At 42.3% G+C, this 27,325-nt stretch overlaps 1 protein-coding gene and 1 long non-coding RNA gene across 6 annotated transcripts; one reads left to right on the plus strand and one right to left on the minus strand.

The window, feature by feature from the left end:
• On the plus strand, positions 1–26,329 carry LIMA1 (LIM domain and actin binding 1). Of its 5 annotated transcripts, none has more exons than XM_040539705.1 (11): positions 1–93; positions 3,526–3,661; positions 6,281–6,326; positions 8,368–8,826; positions 14,120–14,228; positions 15,118–15,278; positions 17,566–17,673; positions 19,763–19,820; positions 20,553–20,668; positions 23,588–23,721; positions 24,155–26,329. In XM_040539705.1, exons 2-11 carry the CDS (start codon positions 3,543–3,545, stop codon positions 25,152–25,154), a joined length of 2,310 nt encoding a protein of 769 aa, XP_040395639.1. In that variant the 5' UTR covers positions 1–93; positions 3,526–3,542; the 3' UTR covers positions 25,155–26,329. The 5 variants fall into 5 exon arrangements, with proteins under 5 accessions (XP_040395639.1, XP_040395642.1, XP_040395640.1 ...); XM_040539706.1 differs by lacking the exon at positions 1–93 and adding an exon at positions 397–416; XM_040539704.1 differs by lacking the exon at positions 1–93 and adding an exon at positions 2,958–3,038.
• LOC121061251 lies at positions 450–6,011 on the minus strand. The gene is made up of 3 exons (XR_005815006.1): positions 5,638–6,011; positions 4,954–5,105; positions 450–1,102 (listed from the first exon to the last, which is right to left on the minus strand). It is a non-coding gene; the product is annotated as an uncharacterized LOC121061251 (long non-coding RNA).
• Positions 26,330–27,325: the final 996 nt, after the last annotated feature.

Consider the following 27,325-nt stretch of genomic DNA (forward strand, 5'->3'; position numbering starts at 1 on the left):
CCCCGGTGGGGGGCGTGGCCGGGGGCGTGGCCAAGCGGCTGCCCGGTGCCGCCGCGGGCGGGGGGGGCGCAGTCGGTGCTGCCGTTGCGACAGGTGCGAGAGGGGGGGACCGGGACCGGGACCGGGACCGGGACGGGGACACGGGGACGGGGACGGGGACGGACGCGGGACGGGACGGGACCGACCGGACCGGACCCGACCCGGGACCGGGACCGGGATCGGGATCGGGGACCGGGACCTGGGATCGGGGACTGGGTCCGGGACCGGGGACCGGGACCAGGGACCGGGACGTGGTGCGGAACCGGTGCCGGGATCCCCCGTTCTGTTCCGGAGCCCGGCGGTGGGGAGCGAGCTTCGAGGGGCCGTGCCGGTGCCCGTTATTGCACCCCTCCGGGCTTCCCCTCCCGGGGCTGCCGGTGAGCAGGGCAGGGGCGGCTCGGTACCGGCTGGGGCGGGAGGCAGCGGGGTCGTGCTGCTGGGGAGCAGCCCGCGAGCTGCTTGGGCAGGTGCCCCGCGCTGCAGCCACCTGTAAGGAGCCCCTCTGGGGCCTTCGTTAACCGGCGGTCCTTCTTGAAGGACTTTATGGGGCTTTATCCTGCTTTATGGGGGTTTACGGGGTTTTATCCTGCTGCGAGGCTTCTAGGTAGGGTTAGCGGAGCCGGGTCGGGTGCGTCGCGGTCCTTTCCTTCCCTGCTGCCTCGCAGGTTCCTTTTCCCCTTCTCTATCCCCTTTGGGCTCCGTGCCGTTTTAAATGTAACCTGCACCGTGCTCATGAGCTTGTTTAAAATTTAATACATACAGTAAGGGGCTATTTCCTGGAACGGCCTGGGAAAAGTGTTCAGAGCGAGCAGCAAAAGGAGCACAGAAAAGCTTAAGTGAGTTGAAGCCGTAAGCGTGCAGGAAAGGGCTAAGAATGTGGAATGGCATTAAAAATGCGGGAGCACGGGTTTCTGGGCATCTTGGCGTTCTGCTTTTTGTCGTGAATTGTGTCTGAGACTCCAAATGTGCTTCTTAACTTACCGTTTGAATGACCCAACAGTAGCTGCTGCCTCTAGGAAGAGGTTTTGCCAAAATGGTCCTAATTGTCTTAATGCACCTGTGGCTGTAATGGAGAAAATGGAAAGCTGAACAATAGGAAACCAAACAATGACACAACAGGGTGGAAAAATGTATCCATAAACAGTGAGTGCTTCAGTGGAATGCTTATAGGCATCGAAATCAGGAGTATTTTCTGCACAATTTAACTAGATTGTGTTTTCTCAATATTTTACTGAAGCTGTCCTTCCGTGTAAGGTGCACGTCAATCAGCAACCTGTTATCTCTGCCCGGGGAGGCTTCTAATGAATGCCCTGCTACTGTTTCCTGTGCAAAACTGACTCAATTGAGAGAAAGGCGATTGAAACAGCAAAGTGGGCCTTCAGATGATCTCTTCTTTGTCTCAAGAGTAATCATAAAGCAAAAGTTTAAACCGTAGCATTACACAGCTGAATTGGATTAGTTTTTCCTTTTTAACAGATATGTTTCTCAGGAGTAAATTTTAACTACAATCTCCACACATGTTTTGTGGCTTTGTTAAATCTTTATGCTAAGTGTTTGCTACTGGGCTCGATTGTAGTGACTGCATCATGTAATCCCAGAAATGCATATTTATTTGTACGTAAAGTATGCTTGTTTAAAAGTGGGAAAGTTGAGTGCTCCTCATATTCTAATTAGATCCTTTTTCTTTGTGGATGATCATTTGTGCAGTTGGCAGGGGCTGGTAACTATTTTAAGCCTGGAGAATAGCATCCTTTTTCTAGTTTAGTCTGGACAAAACTTCTCAGGTTAACAGAAGAGGGTAATTTAGTGACGCAAACTGTTTTCTGCAAACTATAAATTTCAAAAAGTAACTCTTCAGTCTGAGTTTCTCTCCCTAGTTGAAAGGGGCCATGGATGCATTTTAGAGACTGCCTCAGTTGGGAACGAGTCTGAAGCTGCAGTAAGCTGCAACTGCAACCATAACGTTGATAAGCAGTTTCAGTGTTTCGACACCTCAACAATTTTGGTGTAACTTGTCTTGTTTGCCATGATAGTTCAACCTGCATATCTGAAAGCACCATCTAAATGATGATCGTGAAAAAACATGTGTTGGCATGGTGTGTCATTCCCTCCGTTACGTCAGGTGAATTAAGGAATGTTAGAGAAAGTCCCATTCTTCCTGACTACATCCACCAAGGCAGCAACACGCTCATCTGCTGCCTGTTTTATCTCTACGCAGCAGCAGGGTGCAGCACTGGAGAGGTTCCTATGGTTCCAGCAACAAGCGGGCACCTCGTGGACCCAGTGTTCCCCTCTCAGAACTGGAAATCAGGTTCCTCCGATCCAAATTCTCACAAGATCAGTCAGACTCTGCTTGCTGCAGCTGAATTCCTTTGGACTGAGGTGTTACAGCATCCCAAGTCTGTCGCTTATGAGGAATTGCATTTTATGCCTCTGAGGATTTCAGAAACACGGGTCTTCTCTACATCTGACTGTTTATATCAAGTTCTCTTAAGGTGTTACTTCAAGTGCGCCTAGTGGTCGAGCAGACCTGTACTCAGACTTCTCGAATTCTGTGACCTAACGGGGCAAATCAGTTAAAGAAACTGATGGAAAAAATGAAAATGAGATCAGCCTGCCCGATGTTAGTGTTGTAGGATCAGTTAGTGCACTTGCTGCAGGCATTGTGTGACATGAGACTAGGGATAAAAGGAAAGAGGAAAAAAGGAAAGGCGTTGCCCCACAAGCTTTATTTTTGTCTTATCAAGGAACTCTTTAAATTAATCTCCCCTCCTTTCCTCCTCCACAAAAGAAAACTAAGTAAAAGTAAAAATCTGATACTGTCTTGTTGGCTTCTGTAGTGAAAAGCTGTATAAAATCTCTTCTGGTTTACAGCAAGACGGGGCAGTCAGAAGTATTCCTTTAGGTAACTGATAACTATTGCAACATGAGGTTTACAGCTGCCTGCATGAACACGAGACTTCCTTCAGCTCACGGAGGTAACGGCTGCTGCGTTAAGAGTGAATGCTGCCAGGGTGAATGAAAAATGTTTGCATAGGAATTACATCCTCTTAGGTTTCATGACTCAAGCCTTCTTACATAAATGCCAGCACATTTGGTTCAGAAAGCAGAACAAGAGAGGGCAAACCAGGGCTTCCTGGAGCCTGTCTGTGTGCACGTGTGTAAAAGAAATACAGAGCTTCACGTTAGCATCCTTTTCAATCACGGCTTGCTTCTTACTCGTGTTCTGGTTTACAGCTTATCTCTCGCCCCTTTTATTGTGGCTAGTGTTTTATCAAGGGCCCCATCTCAATAGCGTCTGCAGAGGAAATTATAACTTTAATCTGATGCCGGTTTTTTTGGTCAGTTGAAGGACAAGATCCTGAATGATCGGGACTTGGTGGCACTAGTACGTTAGGTTCCTGAGCAGTGACTTAATATCAAATCGCGCTGTGAAACTACTTTTCTGCTCTGTATTGACTGGCACTGTACTTTCTTCCTGCGTAGGTGTTCATGGTGATAAGATGGAGCCTTCCCCATTTAACAGAAGACAATGGACTTCACAGTCTTTGAAAATCACTGCAAAAGAGCTTTCTCTGGTCAACGGGAATAAGTCATCAGCTCTTTTGGAGAGGTTCTCCAGGTAAGTGCTGTGAGGCTTCTGAACGCAATCCGTGTGTGGGGGGCGTTGGCAGCTGGAACCTTAACGGTACTGCTTCACTGACAGTTGCTTTGCTTCTCAAAAATTGTGTCACTCTGGAGGCATTTAAAGTTCTGGCTTAATATGTACTGTGCAAAGCTTTGTTTAGCTGCTGATGTTATATTGTTTCAGCAATCAGAATTATAACCTCTTCTTTCTGCTGTCAGAAAGTACAGCGTTCTCTGTCGAGTTACAATTTGGTTTTGAGGGCAGAGTATTGGAGTGCAGGCAGCTATTGCTGATAAGAGTTTTACTCCATCAGAAACGGGTTTTTACAGCTTAGTCACGAGCTACATCGGCTTCTCTCTTAACGTGGCATTTCCTGGCCGGTACTTTAAAAAGTAGCGTTAATGTGTTATCGGTTAACTGGAGACCAGTGAGAATTTGTAGTTCTGTGAACTGCTGGTGATGGATGTAACCCTCTAGGAAGAGCTCTTTAAGAGAATATAACAGTAGCTACGTTCTTCACAGATGTCACTTCCAGCTGTCTCACAATACTGGTTTAGAAAAGGAATGCTACCCATCCCTTTTCTCTGAGAGATGCATGATGGATTGCAATCAGATCATAAAGTAATATGTTGGGAAAGCTGAGTGGCACTAGCCTATGTGTTTTTGGGAAAATCAAGCATTTCCTTAAGGAAATAGCTAGACTAGAGCCTGAATTTTCAATGGGAGAGGGGCAGCCCAGTCGTCTAGACTACTGCATTAACAGTGCACCAAGGTTTTATTTAAATCTTGAGAGTGGGAGAAACTTTATGGAGGCTATAGAGGAAAGATAATTGTGATGTGGACTTTACACAAACATAGCTATTACTCTTCAAGTACTCTGTCCTAGGGAGAAGCTGCTTGCTTTGACCACACTTGTTAAGGTGATTTATTCACTCATTGAAACTTGATTACAGAACCTGGTCATCTTGCTAAATGTTGATAATCCTTTGGAAAGGGCTTACTGGAAGTAATCCAAACTGCTATTCCTTAATCAAGTGGAGCCCCTCTACATAAGCAGTGTCAGTTCCTTGCAAAAACACAGTCCTACTTACTTTACTGGCTTTGCCAACTCTGGCACTAACAGTGAGGAGCATAATCTTTCTAAATTGCTGATACCTAAATATTTGTATGTGAAAATAGTTTTTAAAATTCCCATGGTGTCTAGGTAATCAGTTTTGCCAGGTCAGAGAAATGCAAATTTGCAACAGGCAGAGACTTAAACAGTGCACTGTGGTGGGCTGACTTACCGTGAGCGCTGCCTGGAACTCTTCAATCCTTGTTTATGTTTTCCACTGTGGTACTGGACTTTCATCGCCATGTCTCTGTTGATTCTTCCAATATTGATCTCCCTTCCACCATAAACTTGCTTTCTCAGCATGTCTCATCCAAATTATGGAAGCTGTGTAGTATAAAAGATAAAGGTTAATACATCTGTATTGATTAAAGAGAGCCACCTACAATCCTGTAGCAGCTTTCAGTCTGTACAGAAAATTCAGCTTGTTGAGTAGAAATAAGCAAGGGTGCAATTTGTCCACTCTCCAGCATAACAAGAGAAGAAATTCACGTGGGAGCACACCTTTCAAAACAGGAAAAAAAATCACTAAGAGAAATGAGTTGCAGAACAGGTATTTATTTGCACATAAGTATTTTTTTCATTCTTAAAAGGAACCAAGCCCCTGATATATATTAGTTCTTGGTTTGATACCAGCAATTATTTCAGGTCTGAAGCTGACGACTATTATAACATTAGTGCCTTGTTTATGGCCTGTAACATATTCACAGTCGTATCAAAAGTAGAATTCCACAGATAAGAAGGACAGAAACATGTTGAGTCAAGATTTTTCTCTTCAAAAAAGCGGAGCTCTAGTTACAAATGGCAAAATTTGTCTTATCTGATTAATTTGGGCATTTCAAAAGCAAACTGCAGTCACCTTGGGCTGATCAGTGTGGTCTGTGTGCTCCTAGCTGTGGAGTGGAGCGCAGATTGCTGTGTGTAGCGTGCAGATTGCTGGGAGTTTTCTATAGCTTCTTAAAGGACTTTGATTCATGATCCAGGGAGGCTTATCTTCAGAGGACTGTGATTGCTGTTTCCACTGCTGGGATAGCTCAGCTGCTCCTGAAGCAACTGCTGAATTGGTGCAGTTTACAACCCAGCATAGTAAGATAAACTGGCACTTATGTAGATTCTCTGCGTATGCCAAGCTGTAATTTGTTACGGTTCAGCAGCTGCTGTATAAATAGCTGAGTTATTCCCGCAAAGGGGCACAGCAGACAGCTGGGTGGGAGAAACAATACAGCTATTCCAAGGTAAACTGTCTATATTTGAGAATGAGAGTGCTTAGCTAATGAAAATTATCAACGTGTGTTGTTATTGTGAGCCAAATGTAAAATGTGTCTACCACTGTGCATTGTTCAGATACTATTTGCTACTATTTTTCCAGCCTTTGGTTTTATTTGATAGGTCTGGTAAGTGCACAGAATCCTAGGTGGAAATGAAATTTCAGCTGTCTTCATGAGCATTCCGTGTCCTAGTTAAAAACTGTGGGTCTTTTTTCTCCATCCTCTTTCTCAAAGGTATCAGAAGGCAGCTGAAGAAGCCACTGCTGAGAAAAAAAGAAGTGTAAGTATTTGTTTCCTAGGCAATAAGCAACACTTTGCATGAAAAATGGATCATCTACATGAAACGTTCCTGTGATAGTTTATTTTGGGAATATCAAAGCTGTTGCTATGTGTCCTACAGAAAACTTAGCTTAGACACAGTGACTGTCTTTGACCCATTCCCCTTCCCTTTCCCAGTGTGAATGAAAGGAAAGAAAATCAAGTGACTTGCCCAAAGCTATATATTGAATCACCAATTCACTCTTAAGCAAAAGGCAGAACGAGTTGGCTGTCAGTCTTCATTTCTAACCACAACCTCTTTGTTCTTAGCTGTAGGCAGTTATGTGGTACCTCTTCCTTTCTTAAATAAATTTAAAAGTCTGCTTAAAAGAAACTGCCAGCCTCTCTGAAATCTAACGTGCATCTCTTTGATAACTATAGAATCTGTTAAGGGGGATCTTCTGGGAAGTGATTTGCAAAGTTCAAAATGTCCCCGAATGAGGGAAAGCCATCCTTTTTGGCTCTGTTTAGATCCTTGCATCCCCCGTGAACTACACTGTACTCACTATTCTGGGGTCACCCTGGTGGAAGGCCAGGCAGTAAGACTTAGGTCTGTTTTTATAAGCAGATCTTTTAATTGTCCTTTTGAAAGACCAACAACGTTTACAGGATATATAGGAAAGTCTTTGCTAGAGCATGCTTTCTTGAGCTCTTTAATGCTTGAGGAGTCATTCTTCTGTTTGGAATACAAGTGTGATAAAATAAGCGTTCTAAAAGTTACTCTCCAGTCTTAAGTTTTCTTCATTGCTTTTATGATCAGGGACAGGCGAGTCCCAAGCAAGAATGACTTGTGTTATAAAGAATGCCAGGATGTCATAGCAATATGTCGCACGTGCAGAGGTGGAAACCTGCTGTGCACTTTTGAGTATGTCTGTTGTATTACAACATTTGCCTTACAACTTTAGTACTTTCTTCTAAATACAGTCAGCAAGCAAGCTGATCTTTTTGAAGCCTAGGTGGATTCAAGTTAATTTGCAAAGCAGTGTTCAAAATGTGACCAGAAGAGTAATAGGGTGAGAGACTTAAATCCTAATATAGCCGCTAATCCCGATTAATTCCTGTAAGCCTTGCAGACCTGTTCCACTTGCAATGAGTTTGTTACAGAGCACTCTCCGTAAGGGAGAGACAGCAAAAATGCAATGCTGGCAGGTATTGGGTTTGAATGAATCAAACGTGGGCTGGTCTGTTACTGTGGGGAGAGGTAACTACGTGTAAGTAAAACTAGCCTGGAAAGCATTTGGATGGGAGCAGTATTACTGCTCCACATGGTCCCATCTAACTCACGATGGTGAGGCAGCACTTGGGGGGGGTGTGGATGTGTCCTGTCTGAGAGCTTTCGATGTGTCGAGCGATACAGAAGAGTTCCAGCAAGCAGTCTGGTGTTTATGAAGGGGAGCAAGAAGAAATTTCTTGTCAGTACTTAGCTTAAGCCTTACACTGAGTGGTATAAAATACTGAAGAGGGATCTCTTGTAAGTAAAAGGCTTTGGTTAACTGATAGCAGGAATACAAAAGACCAACAAAGCAGTGGTTTCTGCGAGCTAATCAGTAGCTTTTTGGAAGACCTACTAGTTATTGTCTTCTGAACCAGCTGGAAGACACTGCAATGCCTGGCACAGCACCCATCTCTCATGTGGCTGTGTTTTCTGTTGCTTGCTTGTTCTAGGACTAGAGACCCTTGCAGCGTGGATTTGGGTCCCTTTTCCTCCATGTGTGGATTGAAGCCTTTTGTGTCATTTAACTCATTAGACCTTGACTCCCTTTTTCCTTATAAGGCCATCCTGTTTGCTCACTTCCTGCTTTAGCTCCTGACTTTTCTCCCCCCTCCTTCCTTTCCTATCCTGGATGCTTTCTCCATGTGGCACAGTTGTAACTATTCACAGCTGTCTGAAAAAGCTGAGAGCAGAGCTCAGTGCTGAGCCTTTAACTTCCTTTCGCATAGAAAGGAAGTGTTTTAGTGCTTCATCAGGCATATAACTGGAATTAACTTCTTGTTCTTTGTAGAGCACAGAAAATCTTCCCCCTCATTTTAAAAGGGGGAATCTGAGCGTGCTGAAGAAGAAGTGGGAGAATCCAGTGCTGGGAACGGAGTCTCGGAAGGAAACGCTCCGAAGCAGCTGTGCTGAGGTTGGGCACAAGGTCGCAAGCTCCGGGCTTGGAGTCGGGAACAGCCCTGCTTCTTGCTCAGACCCGGAGCAAAGCCCAGCAGCCGGCACCGCATCTCACGCCCAGGCCTCTTCTGGCACCGCTGGCCAGCTGCCGGGTCCCGGCGTTGACAGCAAAAAGTCTAAAAGCCACTCAGTGGAGAGTGGTAAAATGGAAAACTGTCTGAGAGAGCCCAGAGAAGCGGAAAAGCCTGAAGCTAGTGAAAACACCGACTCCTCGGGGAAGATAGAGAAGTACAGCGTTCCGCTGAACAAGCTGAAGATGATGTTTGAAAAAGGTGAAGCGGCTCAGACCAAGGTAAGGATCTGTCCTTTCAAATCTTAAGAGAAACTAAAACTCTGCTGCCTCCTGGGCACCAGGAAAAGTCCCTGGAGGGAGTGGCTCAGAGCTATTGACTCTGCAAGTAATTGTATTCATTGTTTTATGTGAAACATAGTGTAGCTGCTGTTACTGACTTATTCGAGCTACACAAATACGTGTAGAGAGCTTGGATTTGTCAGTATTTGTGACTGTTTATTGCAGATGTAAGATTAATTTGCTTTTGATAGAGGTTTACAGTTTAAGATGGGGAAAAATAAGTATGGAATTTACTGTTTTTCTTCTTTTAAACAACCAGGGAGTGTTTATCTCCTGAGGATTAAGGTGAATTATGTAAACAAATTGTGCAAAACATAAATAGTTACATATAAAAGAGAAAGTAACTGTTTGAAATGAGCTCAGCAGTCTCGGGCAGCTGAGATGGAAATACTTGCCAGAGTTAGGAGCTTTATACGTGTCTGGATGTGTGTCACACGTACAGGCGTATAGGTGAATATAAATGCGCGTATCTAAAAGTACTGTGAAATGCTCCCATCTTTTCCTTGCTGTTCTCTCGTCCTTGTATCTTAACAAATGTTTCTTATCAAAAACTCCTCACCAGGAAAAAATAAGCAAAGATAGCCAGATGAGCTCCTGCCTTCACTAGTTTTGACTTGCAAATGCACAGGGCTTGCATTTTCCTACAACTGCTCATGAAATCTGATCCTGCATGTGGACTGCAGACTGTGTGTCCCGGGGGAGAATTGCTTAACTAGAAAATGAGTTGCATATGCCAGTGACTTGCAACATAGTCCTGAGGCCTTGATGCTGGTGGATTTTCCAGTTTTCTCATATTTTCCTTTACTTCTGGCTTTGTTTTACTGCGGGTGGTTTTCTTGCAGTACCAAGTAAAACAAATATATTTTGTACAAAATTTTTAAAAATATCCATCAGCTAAGGGCTTCAGAGGAGCAGCTCTGTGTTAAAGTGAATTTTAGGTCTGTGTATAGTAATTTTGCAACTTAGATTTTGTAGTCTTTGTCATTATGTAAGAACTGCCCATACTATCACGGCTATCGAAAGGTTGGGCTGAAGAGGGTGATCTCTTGATAGCACTTCTCTGAATTCTTGCTGTAGGATTAGTCAGCCAGGATTCTGCAGGAAAGTACCATTTTGCAGCTGGACTTGAAGTAACTTTATCATAGCCTGGGGAATAAATTGTTTTGGAGCTGATTGAATCTGGAACTGAAATTTCTGTGAAGCTTAGTCATTCGAATGTGGTTGAAAACCAACTGAAGACAGTAAATATCATGCGCTAAATATGAAACTATTCAGGTTAGGTTCAAATTCTGTTCCTATTCCAAGTTAATCTGGTTACTTTTTAATTTTGGAAGGGAAAAGGCATGAAGCGCTCTGAAGTTCGTGTTGGGGGGGGTGTCTTTGTGATTAGAACACCCCACTGTAAGATTTCTGGTTGTGGGATTTTATCTGAGGATTGGAGGATGATGTCATGTAGTCCTGTACAGTGAAGATAGTTAGGCACTATGGCAACACAGACCTTCTTCAATAAGGTAGGAAGTGATGTGGTGCAAGTTTAACTGCAAGCTTTGCAATTGCATCTTCCATTTATGCTTTTCCTGAACTCTGTCTGATGATAAACCCCTGATTTAAGCGCAAGCAAGGCTTCACCTGAGAGACGGTAATTCTCCTTAGTATTTACTTCAGCCTTGTGGTATAAGCACTGCCAGAGCTTTCCTGACAAAACATCTGTATAAGCTAAGCAGCAACACTGCTATAACGTCATGGCAGTAAAGATAAAATAACTTGCCTGGTTGCTGGGAAGTCCATGGCAAGAATCCAGATTAGAGCCTGGATTTCCTGACCCCATCTCACACTCTAAACAAACCTATTCTGGTGTTCAGAACTATAAGGAAAACCCTCTTAGTTTCTTCATCTGTTTGTTCAGATCTTGCTCCATCTTCTGCAATTTAAATAGAAGCCAGCTATTTTTCTTCCATTAAGATGCAATAAAAATGCTTCTTGGGACAATAGTCCGAACCAAAAGCAGGAACATCAGTCTAGATCGGTTCAGCACTAAGCAAAGGCTGAACATGAGGTCTTTTATCAATTTCAAACAATTCTTCCAGTAAGTGGTAGCAAAAACATACACAAGGATAATCAGAAGAAAAGAAAGAACAAGCAGATCTACAATACTTCTTTAAAAAGTTGTCTCTAAGTTGCTTTGTGCTTTTTCCTTTAAGGCAAAAACTTACTGTGTCTTGTGGATCTAGCCCAATGTACAGGGTCACATTTGACACAGTTATTTATAATGAAATAGGTGTAACTTTTATTTGGTCTTTTGCCCAACAACTCCTTGTGCCCTAGGCGAAATGCTGTTAACTCTGTTCGTGATACCTCTGCACTCGCCTCTTTTGTCTTAGAACCTTGGGGCTTTCCAGACGCGAGGAATATTTTATTTCATTTTGCAAGTAGCAGAAGCTGTGGCACTGGAACAGTGGCCCAGCCAGGACTGAAAAGAGAACTGAGTGCCATAAGCGTAAGGCTGGGAGTTGGGGATTCCTTCAGGCTAAAGGTGTTACCTCCCATGAACCCTAATCATCCTAATTACTTGTGGTCAGTCTATTGATGCTAATGGAGAAAGTCCCTCATCTTCGGTAAATATTTTTTCCTAGTACTCTGTGCTTTTTTTCTTCCACAATGTAAGACTGTTGATATAAAATGTACACAGCTGTGGCTTGGTATTTGCAGGTTTTAGTACTAAGTCTTGCACAGAAATATCTCTGAACTCTATCTAAAGCTTTTGCATATTGGTGTTTGGGATTTTTAATCTCAAGACAGGCTAACCGTGTTATTCAGAAAAGTTTTTCAGGTGATGCTGTAACCTCCCTAGGTATCGGAGGGGACAGGAGAGGAGCGGGCAGGACTGGAGGTGATTCAGCTGACAATAACTCAGTCTGCCTAGCTGGTCGTGAGATGGCTGCCTCTGATAATTGAACACTTCCTGCTGCACTGGATTCTGCAGCATGGTGATAAAATGGGGGGAAAGCTTCTCGTTCTCAAGTCAGAACTCATGCAGCCTTCAAGTTAGATGAAGGTAATACAGTCACAGACAAGGCTCTTTCTGAGGAATCCTTAAGTGCTGGTGAAATCTGAATTTTTATTGCTTGGAAGAAAAAGTTGATTTTATGTGCCTAGATGAGATGCTAACAGCTGATCCAGAACTTCTGCTGGTGGCAACAGACTGATGAATCCTTGTCAAAATTGTTTGGCAGCATGCTGGCCCTTTGCCACTTCCTATGTAGAGGTTTAATTTGTTTAATAATTAATTTCAGTAATAATAGAGCTTTCTTTACCCTCTCAACATGAGGGCAGTTCTGCATGTTGCTGAAGGAAAACCACAATGAAAATAAATTGAAATGAGATTCTGAAAGAAAGGAGAATGAGAGGGGGCAACTTGAACAAGTTTCCAGTCTGGGTTTCTAGCTGCCTTTTTTCTCCAGAAAGATGCTGATAGTTTCTGGAGTCTTGGAATGCCAGACACGGAATCTAAATTTCTTGACCTTTGTTCCCTAGTAGTGAATTCTTCCTTATGCATGCTGCTGACCAGTTAAACTTCTCATGTGTCTGTACTGCAAGCTTTTTTGTTCCTTTTGTAGATTTTTCAGTCTTGCTATGTGCAAGAAACTGTATGTGGTGCCGTGTTAAAAAAAAGATAAAAAAAAAAAAAAAAAAGAAACCCAGCTTCTTTGAATTCAGTAGGGCAGCGATGAAGTAGTTTGGGGTTTCAAACGGGCTAAGAAACGTTTTCTCTTCTGTGTCCTCACAGGATGTTGTCTTCAGATATATTCTGCCAATAATGATCTTTCCCATATACTAGTCAAAATCTAGACCCTTTAATGACAAATTTCTGAGTTGTAAGAACTTCAGACTGGAGGTGACATGAAAGCAGACATAGGCTTAATAAGAATCATCTAAGGGTAGTTTGCACAGAATGAGGAATCTGCAAGTCCTTACAAGTGTGCAGACACTCCCAAACTGAACCTATCAACACACTCAATAATGGAAGGAAAAGACTTGTCATAGCTAAGCTGTTTTCCAGTAAGAAAAGTTACCAAAGTCTTAAACCACAGAAATAAAAAATATTTCCCATGCTAATGGAAATAGAGGCTTTCCAGCTGCATTTTCCTTTCCTGGTAAAGTTGCTGTTTTGTATGCCAAAGCAGCCTGATTTTTCACAGTGATTATCTTACAGTGCGGTTCTGTTAAAATAAAACTTTGGAATTTCCTTCAGTTTGGTGACCAGCAAATAAGAAACTTGTTGGAAGGGGGTGGGGAGGCGGGGATGTGTGGTTGGAGCATCTTGCCAAACCTGCCTTTTTCCTTGCGTTAGCTTCAATTGTAATTTCCAACTGGCTCTGTGATTTAACTCTTCCGCGGGAGGGAGTGAACAACGATCTATCACTTTGAGTATTTTCTAGGATGTCTTCCGTAGCTGCAAGTCAAAATATCTTGATGAAGTCCAATTAAGATCTGCATTTCATGAGCATTTGGCAAAGCTGCTTTTTCACAATTTCTTTTATTGAGCACTAGATTTTGGGGAGTCGGTCTCAACACATATGTCTTAAATCTGATTGAGCCAGCCAGAGCACTTCTGTGGTAGCTACAAAACTGTCCAGCCTTGCAGGTAGTGATTATCCTGGATATCTGAGAATATTTATCTCTAGCACTCTGCTGCTTAAGCTTCAGCCTTATCAGACCTAATTAGGGAATTATTTGGTACCAAATGCATGAGCTATTCAAATCAAAACAAGTAGATCTAGATAACTTTCATTACAATAGTATTTTTTTTTCTCCTTTCTGTTCTTGAAATTCAGTGCAAGTTTTTGATAGCGTACTTCTTTCTGATTTTAAATCTTCATAAAATTACCTTGAACATTGACTTCAAAAGAAATTGTATGAGCTGCAAAAATCTAGACTAAAGTTTTGTACTTGCAGCCATAAATGCCTAAAAATCTGGGGTGTGGTTCTGATTTTTCAACAAATATAGCTTGTCAAAGGGCACCTACAAACCTCTTCACAAAAATGTTTTCCAGGTGACGGAGGGTCATGTATTCTGTGATCAAACTTTATGTTGGTTAAATAAGATGTCACCTGCTAGAGTTGTTTATTCTAGTAAAGCAGATTTGCTAGTGACACCTGCGCATCTTAAAGGATTAAATGCAACAATCTTTGTTTGTCCAGGCAGCTGATAGGTGGGTTTTGTCTCTACCAGGTCCCTAGAGACCAGAGGAAGACAGCAGTCAGTAGGAGGATTTCTGAAAACAGCTTCTCTTCAGAAGACCTTGATGTTGGCCAAGGAGAGAGGAGCCACAGTACATCAGGTCAGTAATACCCGATTGTTTTTTTCTCCAGTTTATAAAATTAAAAACTACTTTATACAACACAATGGAGGTAATTTTTGCCTTTCAGAAATAGAAGTGCAGCCATCTTCCATCTGTAAGGTCCACGCGATCATCACGTTTAATGAACTGAGTCTTGCTGTGAATGTTAAACCCTTAACTCCTTAAGCACAGGAAACCAAGGCATAGGGGATAACTAGCAAGTTAAGGAATGGAACACGTTTTTTCCTGTGTCTTAATTCTAGGACAATCCTATGACTACTTTTTAATAGTTGATCTATTTTAGAAACTAAGTAGAGAACAGACAAGACAATACATCGTCTTCCCTGTTGCTTTAATTCTTGTCCCTCCTACACCTTGTCCAGATGCTACAAAAGATCTTGCCCAGATGAGTGAGGCTAAACTGAATTATTTCATGTTTGCTGCTGAGATCCTCATCTTCAGCATGTCGTGTGATAACTTATTTTCACAGAGAAGGTGGAAGTGGCAGGTGAAGCTTCCTTTTTCGCTTCTCATGTCCTCCACAAAAGACTTTGATAACTATTCCACTACAGGAATGAACCTCGTTTCCATTTAGCCACTGTAGCAGCGGCTGTCATTTGACAGTAACACTAAAACAATCTTCAGGGTTCATACTGCTTGCTTCTGATTCTACTGGCTGGAACTTATGACAGGTGGATGTATTGTTTCTGAAACCAGCTGGATAAATTATGAGATGTAGAACGTAAGCCTTTGAAGCATTTCTGTGTTCCTGAGACCTGGAATTTCTGTGCTCTTGGGACTGGTGAAGGGATGGATTAGTAAACGTTTTTGCACACAAGTCTGTTGGTGTTCACAAAAGTTACTCTTTATTCATGTAATTCTTTTCCAGGGCATCTTGTAGATACTAGTCCAGCACTCAGCCCAGATAGGGCAGAGCCCAAGAAAAGCCTGGAGATGCCCCGCTTATCAGAAACTTCAATAAAGGATAGGCTGGCGAAATATCAGGCAGCTGTGTCCAAGCAGGGCAGTTCCACAGGCCTTGTTACCACGGTAAGTCTGTTGAGCTTTGGCTTGTGCAGAAATGATTTTTTGCCCCAGCCTGAGGCTGGAAAGAAGATCTTAGGGCAACCAGGCCATTTGAAGATAATGCCATCTTTTTTTGAAAAGACCTCCGTGCTTGTAGGATTCATTTCTGATGAAGAGCCTCTACAGACTGCAGGGAGAAATAAATACTTGTATCTTGCTGCAATGATCTTGAAAGTTTTCAAGGGAATTAATTGCTGGTACCCTGACTGAGGTGCTTCTGAAACACAGCTGAACTTTTTCTTTCTGCCTGTCTGTAGCTCTGTGGGTTTTTTTATTTATTTAAAAAAAAAAATCTGTAATGTGCATTCGCTGTAAGCTAGGGGAAACTGAGGCACAGTAGTAGGAGCAACTTTCAGTGTCCTGCAGTGCACAGAACCTAGATTTCTTGGCCTGCAGCCTTGAGATCACCAGGCAGTTTTTCTCCCTTTTGTTTTCACCTTCCTTCAGGTCTTCTCACCCATTATCTCATTCCAGCTGGCCTTGCAGTGAGTTAACCTATGTCAGTTGTGCAGATATTTGAACAGGAAGTGAGCAATTAATTGAATCATAGTAAACTACTGCAGCTGAAGAGACTGCAAGAATCTAAGCTTTTAATAAAAGAAAGTAAAATGTGCTTAACTACATTTGCTGGAACTGTCTCATGCTTTTGCTTAACGATGGGAACTTTTACTGTTTAAGTAACCCTTTCGTTAACCATACTAATAAATTGTAATGGGAGAGACCTTTTTTAAGTTAGGAAACTTGCACTGGAAGTAAAAGCCAAAAATGTTGTTCCTAGGGTTTAGAAGAATGCATGCACATGTCTTTATAATGATGCTAAAATCTCTACCCAGCTGAAATGATTTTTGAATTTCATGTGCAGCATGGGCTTAATTCTCCAGCCCTTGGGAGGAAAGTCAAGTAAACTTCATGGAAGGAGTGGAAAGTAATTGCATCCAGTGCAACAAATGTCATTAACTGCAAACTGCTGACTTCCAAGTCCTGTTTCTCACCTGCATTCAGTTTGCTAGATCATCTTTTTCAGTTTGTGGCTTGGAGTGGTAGCTGATCCACTAAATTATGTCCTAATGTCAAGAGATTTACCATAGATGTTTCTTGAGACCATAATTTGCAAATCTCCAGTGCTATCAGTTTGAGAGTCGGTCCAGTGTCATGCTCTTAGGTCCCATTTGGCAGAATCTCTTGATTTTTGGCTTGCCCTATCGATTAGGGCAGCAGGTAAGATGCTGACGAGGCTGTTTGCAGTACTTCCAGTAAACCATAACTCTTGGATGTTTTCCTTCTGTGCTGCCAAGGGAACTATGGGTCTTTGATATGGTAGTGTGCTATTTGTACTTCCCCTCTCTGAAAAAGTGCTGCAAAGAAAGGACATAATCTGTCTTGGGAGCAACTGTTTTGAGGGCATTGTAGACTAATTAGATCTGGATTAAAACTGGTAGTTGTTTTTACAGTTGGTTAGAGTGAGGGTGAGAAGCAATTTATTTCTATAGCATTGCAAGCAATACAGAAAGGGGACAGAGATGAGGAAAAACATATTTAGAGATCTATGTATTAAAACAGCAACACTTAATTACATACCTATTAGACACCATTGGCTTACAGAATCCAGTAAGCTGCTGGTGCTGGCAGTTGGCTATTTCTCTTCCATGTTACAGAGAAAATGTCTTGTGAATGGCACGAGTCTTTCTCCAATTATCTTGAATCCTGTGGCAATGAAACACAAGACTTCACTGGATTTGTTATTTAAAGTCTGAAAGATTCATTTGTGTAAATCTTAAGACAGTTCGTAAAGTACAGAGATCTTGGTAAATAACAGTATTTTTTTGACTAGTACAGAAACAAGGGTAGGATTTGCTTTTATGTTGAATTATATTAATTACACGGTGCTTTAGATGATGCTTGTTTTGAAATATTTAGCACTTCAAGTGAAAAATTAACATATCTAGGAAGGGAAAATGTGGAGTGAGCAGGGGAAAACAAAAGAGCTGATTTCAAATGGAAATGTGGAAGCAAGGAAAAGGGCTGCCATTACCTTCATAGAGTAGAGTAAAATTCTACAGCCCCATCTTTCTTCCTCATTAAAAAGCATCACTTAGCAAGTGTGTATAGATTTTTATGTTCCTTCCTTTAGTTATCAATGTATATGCAAGGAAATCAGTTTTCAAAAAAAAAAAATAAAAAGGAAAGAAATATGGGAAGTGCTTTCCTAGGAGAAAAGAACCTGTCAACTTTCAAGTGCTTTATTCTATAGAATGAGATTCAAGCCAGTGAAAGTGAACTCAAGAATTACAAATCTGAGCAGAAGGAGAATATGCCACCAAGTTTTGAGGACTCCATTTCCTATCAGGATGGGGAGAAGGTAAGATGCTCACGCTGGTGAAGGTCAAGGACTTCACTCTAAGTGGAACAAGTTGAAGAGGGTCATCTGAGATACTTGTTCCCCATGCCATCTAGAAATTGAACCTGAACAGCAGGTACTATTTACACACTGCAGAATTCCTTTTTTGTTTTTGTCTAGATTATATTATATGAATTACAAGATAGCAGGTCTCAGTGAAAGACTTCTTAAGCAGTTGTAGAGTAACTAGAGATAAATCTTACCAATTTTCCTGGAGTTTTCCCCTGTCTTCTCAATGATGACGTGTCTGTAGTGTGGCAGAATCCTTGAATATCATGCTTATGTATTCTTTTTTAGGGGCTTCAGCAGCTGACTGGAGCTGAAACCTCTGGTTTTGGGTTGTGTCTTCCATTTTGACTCTGCCCTTAACATTTGATTACAGTGAAGTCACCAAAATTTTTCTGTGTCATGTTGCCAACCATAAAAAATAATGATTCACAACTGGGTATTTGATTGTTTTTTAAATAAATGAAAGTATGAAAAGCTTTGTGTGACGCACATAAAGGGACTTTGTCACCATTTCTTCTGCATTTAGTGGCTAAATTTTGGTTAAGGTAACTGTGAATTACAGTTTGGGTTTGCTCCTGTTTCTGAGCTTCAGCTGCAAATAGAGGCTAAATTACTCTGTGAATACAGAGATAATAAAGCATGCTCAAGCATTTGTATACTAAACTGGGGGTAGCAGACAGGATAAAAGTGGCTGAATAATAATTGGGGTACTGTGTATTCAAGCCATGCTGAACACGTGGCAGCCTAATGCCAGGAGGGCTTTTAGAGCTTTCCAGCCTTCCTTGGGCAGGGGGCCAAACTGTTGCTTTCAGCTGACAGCTGAGCAGCTCCGTGTTTAACTGGTCGAGACTGCTTTTGCTAAAAGGTGAGTTAATTAAAAGAGCACTTGTGAAATCCGAATACTTCCCTGCTGTTGAATGGAAGATTTGAATAAAATCTCTTGTATTCAGCAGTAATTGCGAAGTTGCTTGTTGAGGATTCCAGGTGCGATAAACAGCCTGAACAGAACATTGTTTGAGAGGGAGGATTGTTCATTTGAAATGACATCATCAAGTTGGGAAGTCTAATTAAAACTCCTATTAATAAATGCCGGAGACAGGAGTCTTCTGGTGAAAAGGGAGCAAAAGAAACTTGCTAACCTCTATCATTTTTATACTGAATCCATGAAAGATTTAGTAACCAGACATGTGTGACTCAGCCACAGAAAACACGGATGCGCTTCCCAGTATACTAGTGGTAGTGATTTGTTCAGTAGAACGCATGTTAATTTATATAATTTGCTTCATCCATTAACTCATTAATTTGCATACATCAGTTGCGTGCAATGGACTGTTCAATCATTAAAGTGAATTAATGATGATCTACATTTAATCTTGTTACAGTGTTTCAGTTTCTCAGCTACTTATAACTATTTGATGTCATAGCAATAGTGCCAAGTTTAACAAGTCTACATCAAGAGCTTTATTTATAAAAAGCTTAGTATCTGAAACCGGTTTATAACCAACTCTTATTAACAAAAAACATTTTGAAGGTTTTTTTGGTTCTGTTTTTTTTCTAAAAGCACTGTTTTGCTGAATGCTTAAAAGTCATAGATACGTCAAATGTTGGAGAGAGCCATGAGATTTGCACTAAATGTGTCTTGCTTGATGGCAAGGGATTTCTCAGTAAGAAAACCTAGGAGGTACCTCAACAAAATCAACAGGGCTTTTTAATAACTAACAGAGAAAGATGTACAAGCGGCAGGTGCCTGGGGAAACAAAACCCCAATGTTTGTGTGAATACTACAGCAGGTGATCCGCATGTTGCAGCAGCTGTAAGTGTGTGAGGGTGGCTGCCTTGTAGCAAGGACAGAACATCACCGGCAGTCAACTGGCCGCTGTCGTGTGCCTTACAAAACAAAAGTAGCTTCACCTGTACCTTACTGTGGCCGGTCTCTTCCTGTCATGGTGCTTATACTGTCGAATTGTCTGCGTGTTACTTGGGATGTTGTTATTCAGCCTTCTGAAGGTCACAGTATTCATTGCCTAATATTCTCTTGCAGGTTTCCGTGGGTGAAAACAGCTCGTCGTTCCACTCCAGCCTTTCAGAGGATGGCAATGGTAAGCACTCATGTTCCCACCTCACCAAGAGTAGAGTGCATGGATGAGGAAAAGCACCAACTCTGCCCAGTAGTGTGTAGGATACTTGAGATCACTCTTTCAAATGATGAATTTGACCCTATAAAAGCCTGTCTCATACTAAAAGTGTGTCCTGTGCTTAGCTCAGCTGTATAAAAATTTCTTTCAGGCTTAGAAGTTCACTTGCAATTGTAGTTCTAAGACATCTGTAACTTGTTTGCTCTGATTGAACATATTTAGGTGTAGCTGCCTCCCCAGCTAGACTTAAACTAATAGCTCTGGCACCTCCTAGACCCGTCAGTAGGCTGGATATACTTATTAATGCAGGATGGTCACCAAATATCTTTGATGTTGACCGGAGGTAGACAAGTTGCTATTCAGTAAAGTACTCGAGCACGTTCTTGTGCTGCATTAGCTTTACACCCGAATTCAAGCCCACGCACGAGCACTTTGCAGAAATGACGAGTGCTTCCTTGGAGTTAGATGTTGTCCATGTATTAGTCTTCTTTATGTATCAACTTAGGTTTTCTGGTACATGGGAGGAATAGATTGATCGTTTTTAAATAAATTTGCTTGGTCTAGATCTAATGGTTTAACAGCAAATGAAAGTTTCAGCCCTTAGTTGGTAGGATTGCTGTTTGGTTTTATCAGCATAAACTTGCCATGGGTTTACAGTCATCGTAATTATCTCTTCTTCCTGCTCTGCTCCCTTAGTTGGACAAAGCCTGGAGAGCGAGACAGAAGTTCAGAAACCTGTCGGCACAAAACAGCAAAACTTTGGTTCCAAATCACTTGGCCAGGCAGATGCATCTCTGCCAAAAGCAGTGAAGGTAAAGGAGCTATTTATTCTGCAACACTGGCAATGGTTAAAACCAACTTTCTTCTCTATTTAATACTACAAAGCCTTAATGCAACAAAGGGTCTGGCAGTAGCTGTCAATATCTGATGTGGCTGTTTATGAGGGAACTGGAGTTCTGGTTGGAGAAGCACCTCCAAACTGTCAGTTTTGCTTCAGAGGAGAAGTTGGAGTTGCTTGCTGGGAGCTCCCTTGCTCCTGCTGAAGTGGTGTGGCCCTGCGGCAGGGGCAGTTTTTTTCTTCAGTGTGGGAAAAGGGGGTTGAGCAGGGAAGTCGGGATTCAGATCCTGTCAGGGTTTGTCTGTGCCTCTTGTCAAGTCAGAGCTCCTACAGAGCGGCTTTGAGGTCCTGATCCTGAAGCCCACAGCCTTCGGAAGGCTGGGACCTGGCTCTCCACCCTCCTCTTCCAGCTGTTCCCCAAGCAACTGCAATTGGTAGGAACTTAATAGTAAGGGTGAGTGGTGAGTGACCCTCCAAAGATCAAGTCTGGCGTTCCTAACAAGAAGTCTTTAATGTAAAATTTTCGTTAGCAAGGACTATAAGGCAGATGGAGAACTTCTTTGATAGGAATGTATTTGCTAATCTTATGAGCCACCCAAGCAGCAGTTCTGAACATTTTGATCATGCTGTACGCGCCTGTCACGTGTGCTGTCTGGAGGTAGGATGCCTGTTCCCTGGGCTGCCACAGACTTCCTGGCTCGCTCTTGAGGAAACAACTGGGCTTTTGTTGTTTTTCCCATCTTTGAGAGGAACAACGCTGACCTCACTGAGCCCAGTGAGCTGTGGGTTCCTAGTGTTCTGGAGTATAAATGCCAGTATGCAAAATTAGTCTGCTGTCTGTGACGGTTTTGTAATCTCGTTCTGTTAAAGCACACAAGATATGTGCAAGCTACGTGTTTTGGTCCTCTGCAATCTCTTTCTATTAGTATAACCGTTTTAGTTCTCTACCTTGTTACTGCTTTTGATGCTGCACTGCTCAGGTAGAAACCCAGATGCTGTTTATTCATGTCAGGTTCCTATTTGTCTCTTCCAGCTTCTGTTTCCTGTTCTTGGTTCCTAATCTCTACTCCTGCCTTCTGCTTCCCTCCTAATGTGAGCTCAACTCTCAGCTTTCTCTCAAGTTTTTTATATTTACTGGACCTCACCTTCCTCCTGTAGCTCCTATTTGTAGTATGCCTGGAAAGGAATTTCTTTCTCTTCACACCCCAAAACACCTCTCATCAGGCACAGGGCTCATTGATACACAAGTAAGTTCCTCTTCTTAGATGGGGACGTGCATTGCAGAAGCACATGCCGGCGCTGTAATGTAATGTTGCAAGCAAAACTGAGCTACGGGGGAGAGTCTTTTTGATGGGCAAACAAATTGTTGCTGCCTTGCTTCCTGTGGCAAATGTGGATGACCAGATTTTTGTTTGAATTGGTAAATGCTCTCCTTTTTTGAGATTTCATTTAGCAACTCAAAATTCAGAGTTTGTACGCAGTTCTGGCGGCGCCTAGAGATTGTGGCTCTTTTCAGAAGGAGTTCTGAATTCTTTTTGGTCAAGCTGTCGTCATAATTAGAACTTTAATCTGCTATCACTTAAAGCAGTGCCTTAAAAAATTGACATACCTGTTGAACTGGAATTAAATTGGCTGCAAATTTTATGGCTGTGACAAACTGACTTCAGCTGGCTCTGTCTTCAGCAATCTGTCCCTCACATACTGTAACTTTCATTGCCTAACCATTGTTTCTTGTCTGGTATAAATAAATTGCTGTAATAATGTTTTCCTGTGACCTTCCTGTTTTTTTTCTCTTTAGCCATATTTTCCTCAAAGGTTTTTACTAAGTTTGTAGCAGGTAATTCTTTGTCAAAGACAAGCTACGATATCAGTGTCTATGCAAACCCATGGATATGGAGCCTAGGCACTTCTACCCTGATGCTAAAACAGTAACAATCAAGGGGCAGCCTGAGAATGCCAATTTTTCATTTGTAAATTGTTTTTTTTTTTTAAAGGTATCCTTCCTGCTGGCCAACCATAATAGTTTCCAAGAAGTACATGGCATCAAGTGACCTTTTTCATGGACAACATACTTGTTTTCTTGATGCTTTCAGAACACAGTCTGAAACCGTTCCCATACAGCCCAGCAGCGACACTTGACTCCTTAGCGTTTAAGTTTACCCTTGCACTAAATTCTCAGGAAATTCTCTTAGTGAGTACATAAACATTTTTAGCTGTTTAACCTCAAAGCCCTGCTCAACTTTAAGTCTTGGGTGAGTTTGAGGGCTGTTTGTGCTGAAACCCGAGTATGGTTTCTTTGCTATAGAACTGGAATTACTTACAAATGAAGTCAGAAGCGTTTCCTGCTGTCTGCATCTGTGCTGAGACTATTTTCTCGTCACTAAAAGAGAGCATTTAGCAAAAATGGATTTCAAACTGCTGAGAGCAGCCTGTTCCGCTCCTTTTCTTTCTCCACCCTCTACCTATTTATTTTGAAGTCATTTCAGATTTTTTTTATGATAACTTTCCTAATTTTGGTAAATCTTATACTGACTGTAATCTACCCTAATATTTCTTCATCATTTTCCTATAAAGAAAAAATGAGGTTGGAGAAATAGATCAGGCAGATTTCTGGCAACTGGCTTAAAGTTATAACTGAGTTATAGTATTTTTTTATTGTTCCTTCTCAGCCACTGCTCTGCTTGCAACGGGGCAAAATCTTGGCTGTCAAACCGCACCAACCCCTGTGGGCTTGCCATACCTGAGTCACGCATTGCCCCCCAGAACCCACTCTAGCACTGAGCTGCAGAAATGCTGCAGCTTTTCTGAGCCCGCTGGAAGCTGCGCGTGAACCCAAGCCAAGTGTAGCAGTTGATTCATTTTCCAGCTAACGAGCTTTCTCTTCTTCCCGTAGAAGTTTCAGTTGCCAGCGAAGGAAACCTGCGTTGGGTGTCAGAAGACTGTGTACCCGATGGAAAGGCTCTTTGCCAACCAGCAGGTGTTCCACATCAGCTGCTTCCGCTGTTCCTATTGCAACAGTAAACTCAGGTAAACACACTGCTCCGCTTGGCCGCCTTCTAGGAAGCGGGGCTTTCCTCTTCTCGGAAGCTGAGTAAGTTGTTGTCCAGGCTTAGCTGAGGTGAAGGCAACTACAGTGCAGAGAATTGAACAGGAGCATGAGAGTGGTAATCCAGTCCTAGTTCTGCCAGTGGCCTCTGCACTTGATGCAGTCTATTTTTTTTTTTACTCATAATGTCACTTGCTGGGGGGAAAGACATAATGTCCAGCTCCTGAAAAAAGGGTTGTACCAACCTATGAGAGCTGTAAGAATGTCTTTTCTGAACATGTTGGAAGAAATTGAATCTGTTCAGCACCACGACTGATAACATAGCACCATAACTGATAACATACACCATAACCATAACATACACCCACCGCAGTGGCTGAACGCTAATATTTGACTTTGTGTCTTTCTGAGCAGTCTTGGGACATACGCTTCTCTGCGTGGGAATATTTACTGCAAGCCTCACTTCAATCAGCTCTTCAAAGCCAAAGGCAATTATGATGAAGGCTTTGGACACAAACAGCACAAGGAATTATGGGCAAGCAAAACTGAATGTGAAGAATCCCCGGAGAAAACTCTCCATGGTGTAAATGCAACAGACAGCCCTCAAAACCCAGGAGTAGAGGATGCCCCAATTGCAAAAGTAGGAGTTCTGGCAGCAAGTATGGAAGCCAAAGCCTCAGCTTTGCCTGAAAGAGAAGAGAGACCAGCAGAAACAAAAAAGCTCAGGATTGCCTGGCCGCCTCCATCTGACCAAAGTATTCAAGGAAGTGCCCTGGATGAGGGCATCAAAGTATTCAAACCCAAGTGGCCCCCAGAAGAAGAGATTTCCAAGCCAGATGTGCTGGAAGATGTGGATCTGGATCTCAAAAAGTTGAGAAGATCTTCCTCGCTGAAGGAGAGAAGTCGTCCCTTTACGGTGGCAGCCTCGTTTAGAACAGTTTCTGTTAAAGGCCATAAAACAGACAATTCAGCTTCTCCTAAGGCAGAGAGAGACACGTTGAAAAGAGGTGAGGAACTAGAGAGAGAGGTGGTGGACAAAAAGCAAAAGGAAAAGAAGGTGGAGAATAGGAACATCCAGAATGCTGAAGAGAAAAATACAGAGGAAGAGCGGGAATTGCCTGTTATCAAAACAGCAGAGCGTAACTTTGTGGAAAATGGCCAGGCGAATGAAGAGACAGATGAGGAAGAACACGGTATGGAAGAGAAGCAAACCCCAAATGAAGAATTCCTCGAACCCAATTCTCCTAAACATTCCAGCTTTTCCAGTGCCTTGACGGCTAAGGAATCATCTCCTAACCAGAATCGCAAATCCCAAGACGTTGGTTTCTGGGAGGGTGAAGATATGGAAGACCTCTCTGTGGAAGAACAGATCAAAAGGAACCGTTACTATGAAGATGATGACGATGAAGAATAAATTGGCCTTTTACTATAAAAACTTGCTGCAAGGTGCTGGGCCTTTTTAAATTGGTGTTTTTAGCTTTAACAAACAGCTGCCCTCCACGCAAGTGATGCTATACTGCACATCGACATTAAGGGAATCAGATGTACAAATTATCTCAACCAGAAAAGTACTGCGGGAGCCTGCAAAGAGGATACTTAGGGGCATGGAAATGAGAATCTGTGGCTGTGGGATGGCATCAACAGGTAGTGGCTGTCCACAGGATGGGAGCAGAGCTCTTCTGTACTCCTATTGTCTTATCCTTTTTGAGCTCTGGTACCTGTTTCGCTAACGACTTACAGACTGCCCCTGCGCTCTCAGTGGTGGTGTGGAGCAGGCTTTTTGTAATACACTACTTTTACCACTACAAATGCGACTGCAGTGCTTAGGGACCAATTTCAAAGGGACTTTCTGACCTGCTTTAAAACTGGTAACTAAATGCACTTTAATACATGTAAAGGGCACAGCTGTTTTTTTTATGATAACAAAAGCATTTGGTTTTGCTCGGAATCCATCAACTAAAGCATTTTAAACCGAGTGCAACGTGACTTTCTTTCTCAAAACTGCCAATGATCAAGACCTACTACTCCATTTTTCTCTGTGCAACTGGAATGGTGTGCCCACTGCTGGAACAAATGTATTTTAGTGCTGACCCAGAAGCTGCGCTGACTGACTCTTTGAGGGCAAGTCAACATTTTTGCAGGAGCCTGCAGGGCATTATTTTTGCATTTCATGTGCATCTGAAGTGTGTTTTTTGACATTTTTTTCTTAGAGTTCATCATAATTCATTTAAAACTGCAGATAACATTTTTAAGGCCTTTTGACAATTCTGAAAATTTACTTGTATCAAACTGCCATAAATCTTTTCATTGTGGCTGTGAAATTCTGCTGCATTATGAAATCTTTGGAATAAAACCATATGAACAGTGAAACTTTCTGATTGCTAGCATTGAAGCTTAGTATGTTTTTAAACTTGACTGCATTTATTTTACAAATAATGGAATCTGGTGGAAGGAGGATGTCCTTTTATATTCGCTTTTATTTGTACTGTACTCATGAGAATTAGCTCTAACTATATTTGAGGTGTAAAATATCCTGCTTTCTTAACAGTCCTGCTAACTTCAATAAAGTTTGGTCATTTACATAAAAAATTAGGTCTGAAGACTGGATTCATGCTCATTTTGCGAAGAAGCAATATTTTAAAAGGACCTGCGGGAATGATAGGTAAAGTACTGGTGTTCTTACTTGAAGCTGGAGACTAGGCGGTGATTTTTCTGGTGCCACTAGGTGACACTGTGGGTTCACTTTTTTGTGGAATGTCAGATGGGCAGACTGCTCTCTCAGATGCAAGGCTGGAAGAGAGATTAGAACACGATGGGCAAAAGAAATAAGGACATGCAGGCATTTTACATTTCCATTTCTGGTTTCATCTGTCTCTCAGGCATGGTAGCTGAAGATAATTGAGCATTGTTTTTGTTTTTTCCTTCCTAGAAGCTTATTTGTATTGCAGTTGTCTTATCTCAAGCCTGGGGTGGTTATGGTTGGGATAGATGGGGTTAAGATCTAGAAAAAATGCAGTAAGTGACCTGCAGTAGCATAAGACAGTGTGTGGTGGTTTATGGCATGGGGAATGAGGGGGAGAGAGGGGAAAACACAACTTCTATCTAGCTAGGTGTTAGTAGCTGCACATCCCGAGGTGTAAAACCTGCTGGCTGGCACTTCTTAAGGGAGAGCTGAGCCTTAATTTGAACAGATAGAGGGGTATTGCAAAACTAGGAAAGCGGCTGTAAAAGTACATATGGCTTTCTTTAACCTCTAAATCCTTATCTTTTTCTAACGAAATCCACTTGGTATCAGATTGCCTTCTCAAATTACTAAGCAATTGGAGATCTTTCTGGCTGGAAGCTATTTGTCATGGGCTCAGATTTATTGGATATGCCCATTATTTGTTTCTTAGGAGACACAATTGAATTTTACAATGCATCCCCAGTTACGTGATAGTAAAGGTACACTGGCTGCAGTTCCCAGAGACTTTACTGTTATACATCGCTAATTCTAGTTAAATCTGAGAATTCTAGTTAAATCTGAGGCATCTGTGAGTCCTCAAGCTATAAGGATGCTTACTGCTTGCTCAGCCAGGCTAAACA

The sequence above is a fragment of the Cygnus olor genome, chromosome 29 (assembly GCF_009769625.2).
Source record: "Cygnus olor isolate bCygOlo1 chromosome 29, bCygOlo1.pri.v2, whole genome shotgun sequence".
In the NCBI taxonomy this organism is placed as follows: Eukaryota; Metazoa; Chordata; class Aves; order Anseriformes; family Anatidae; genus Cygnus; species Cygnus olor.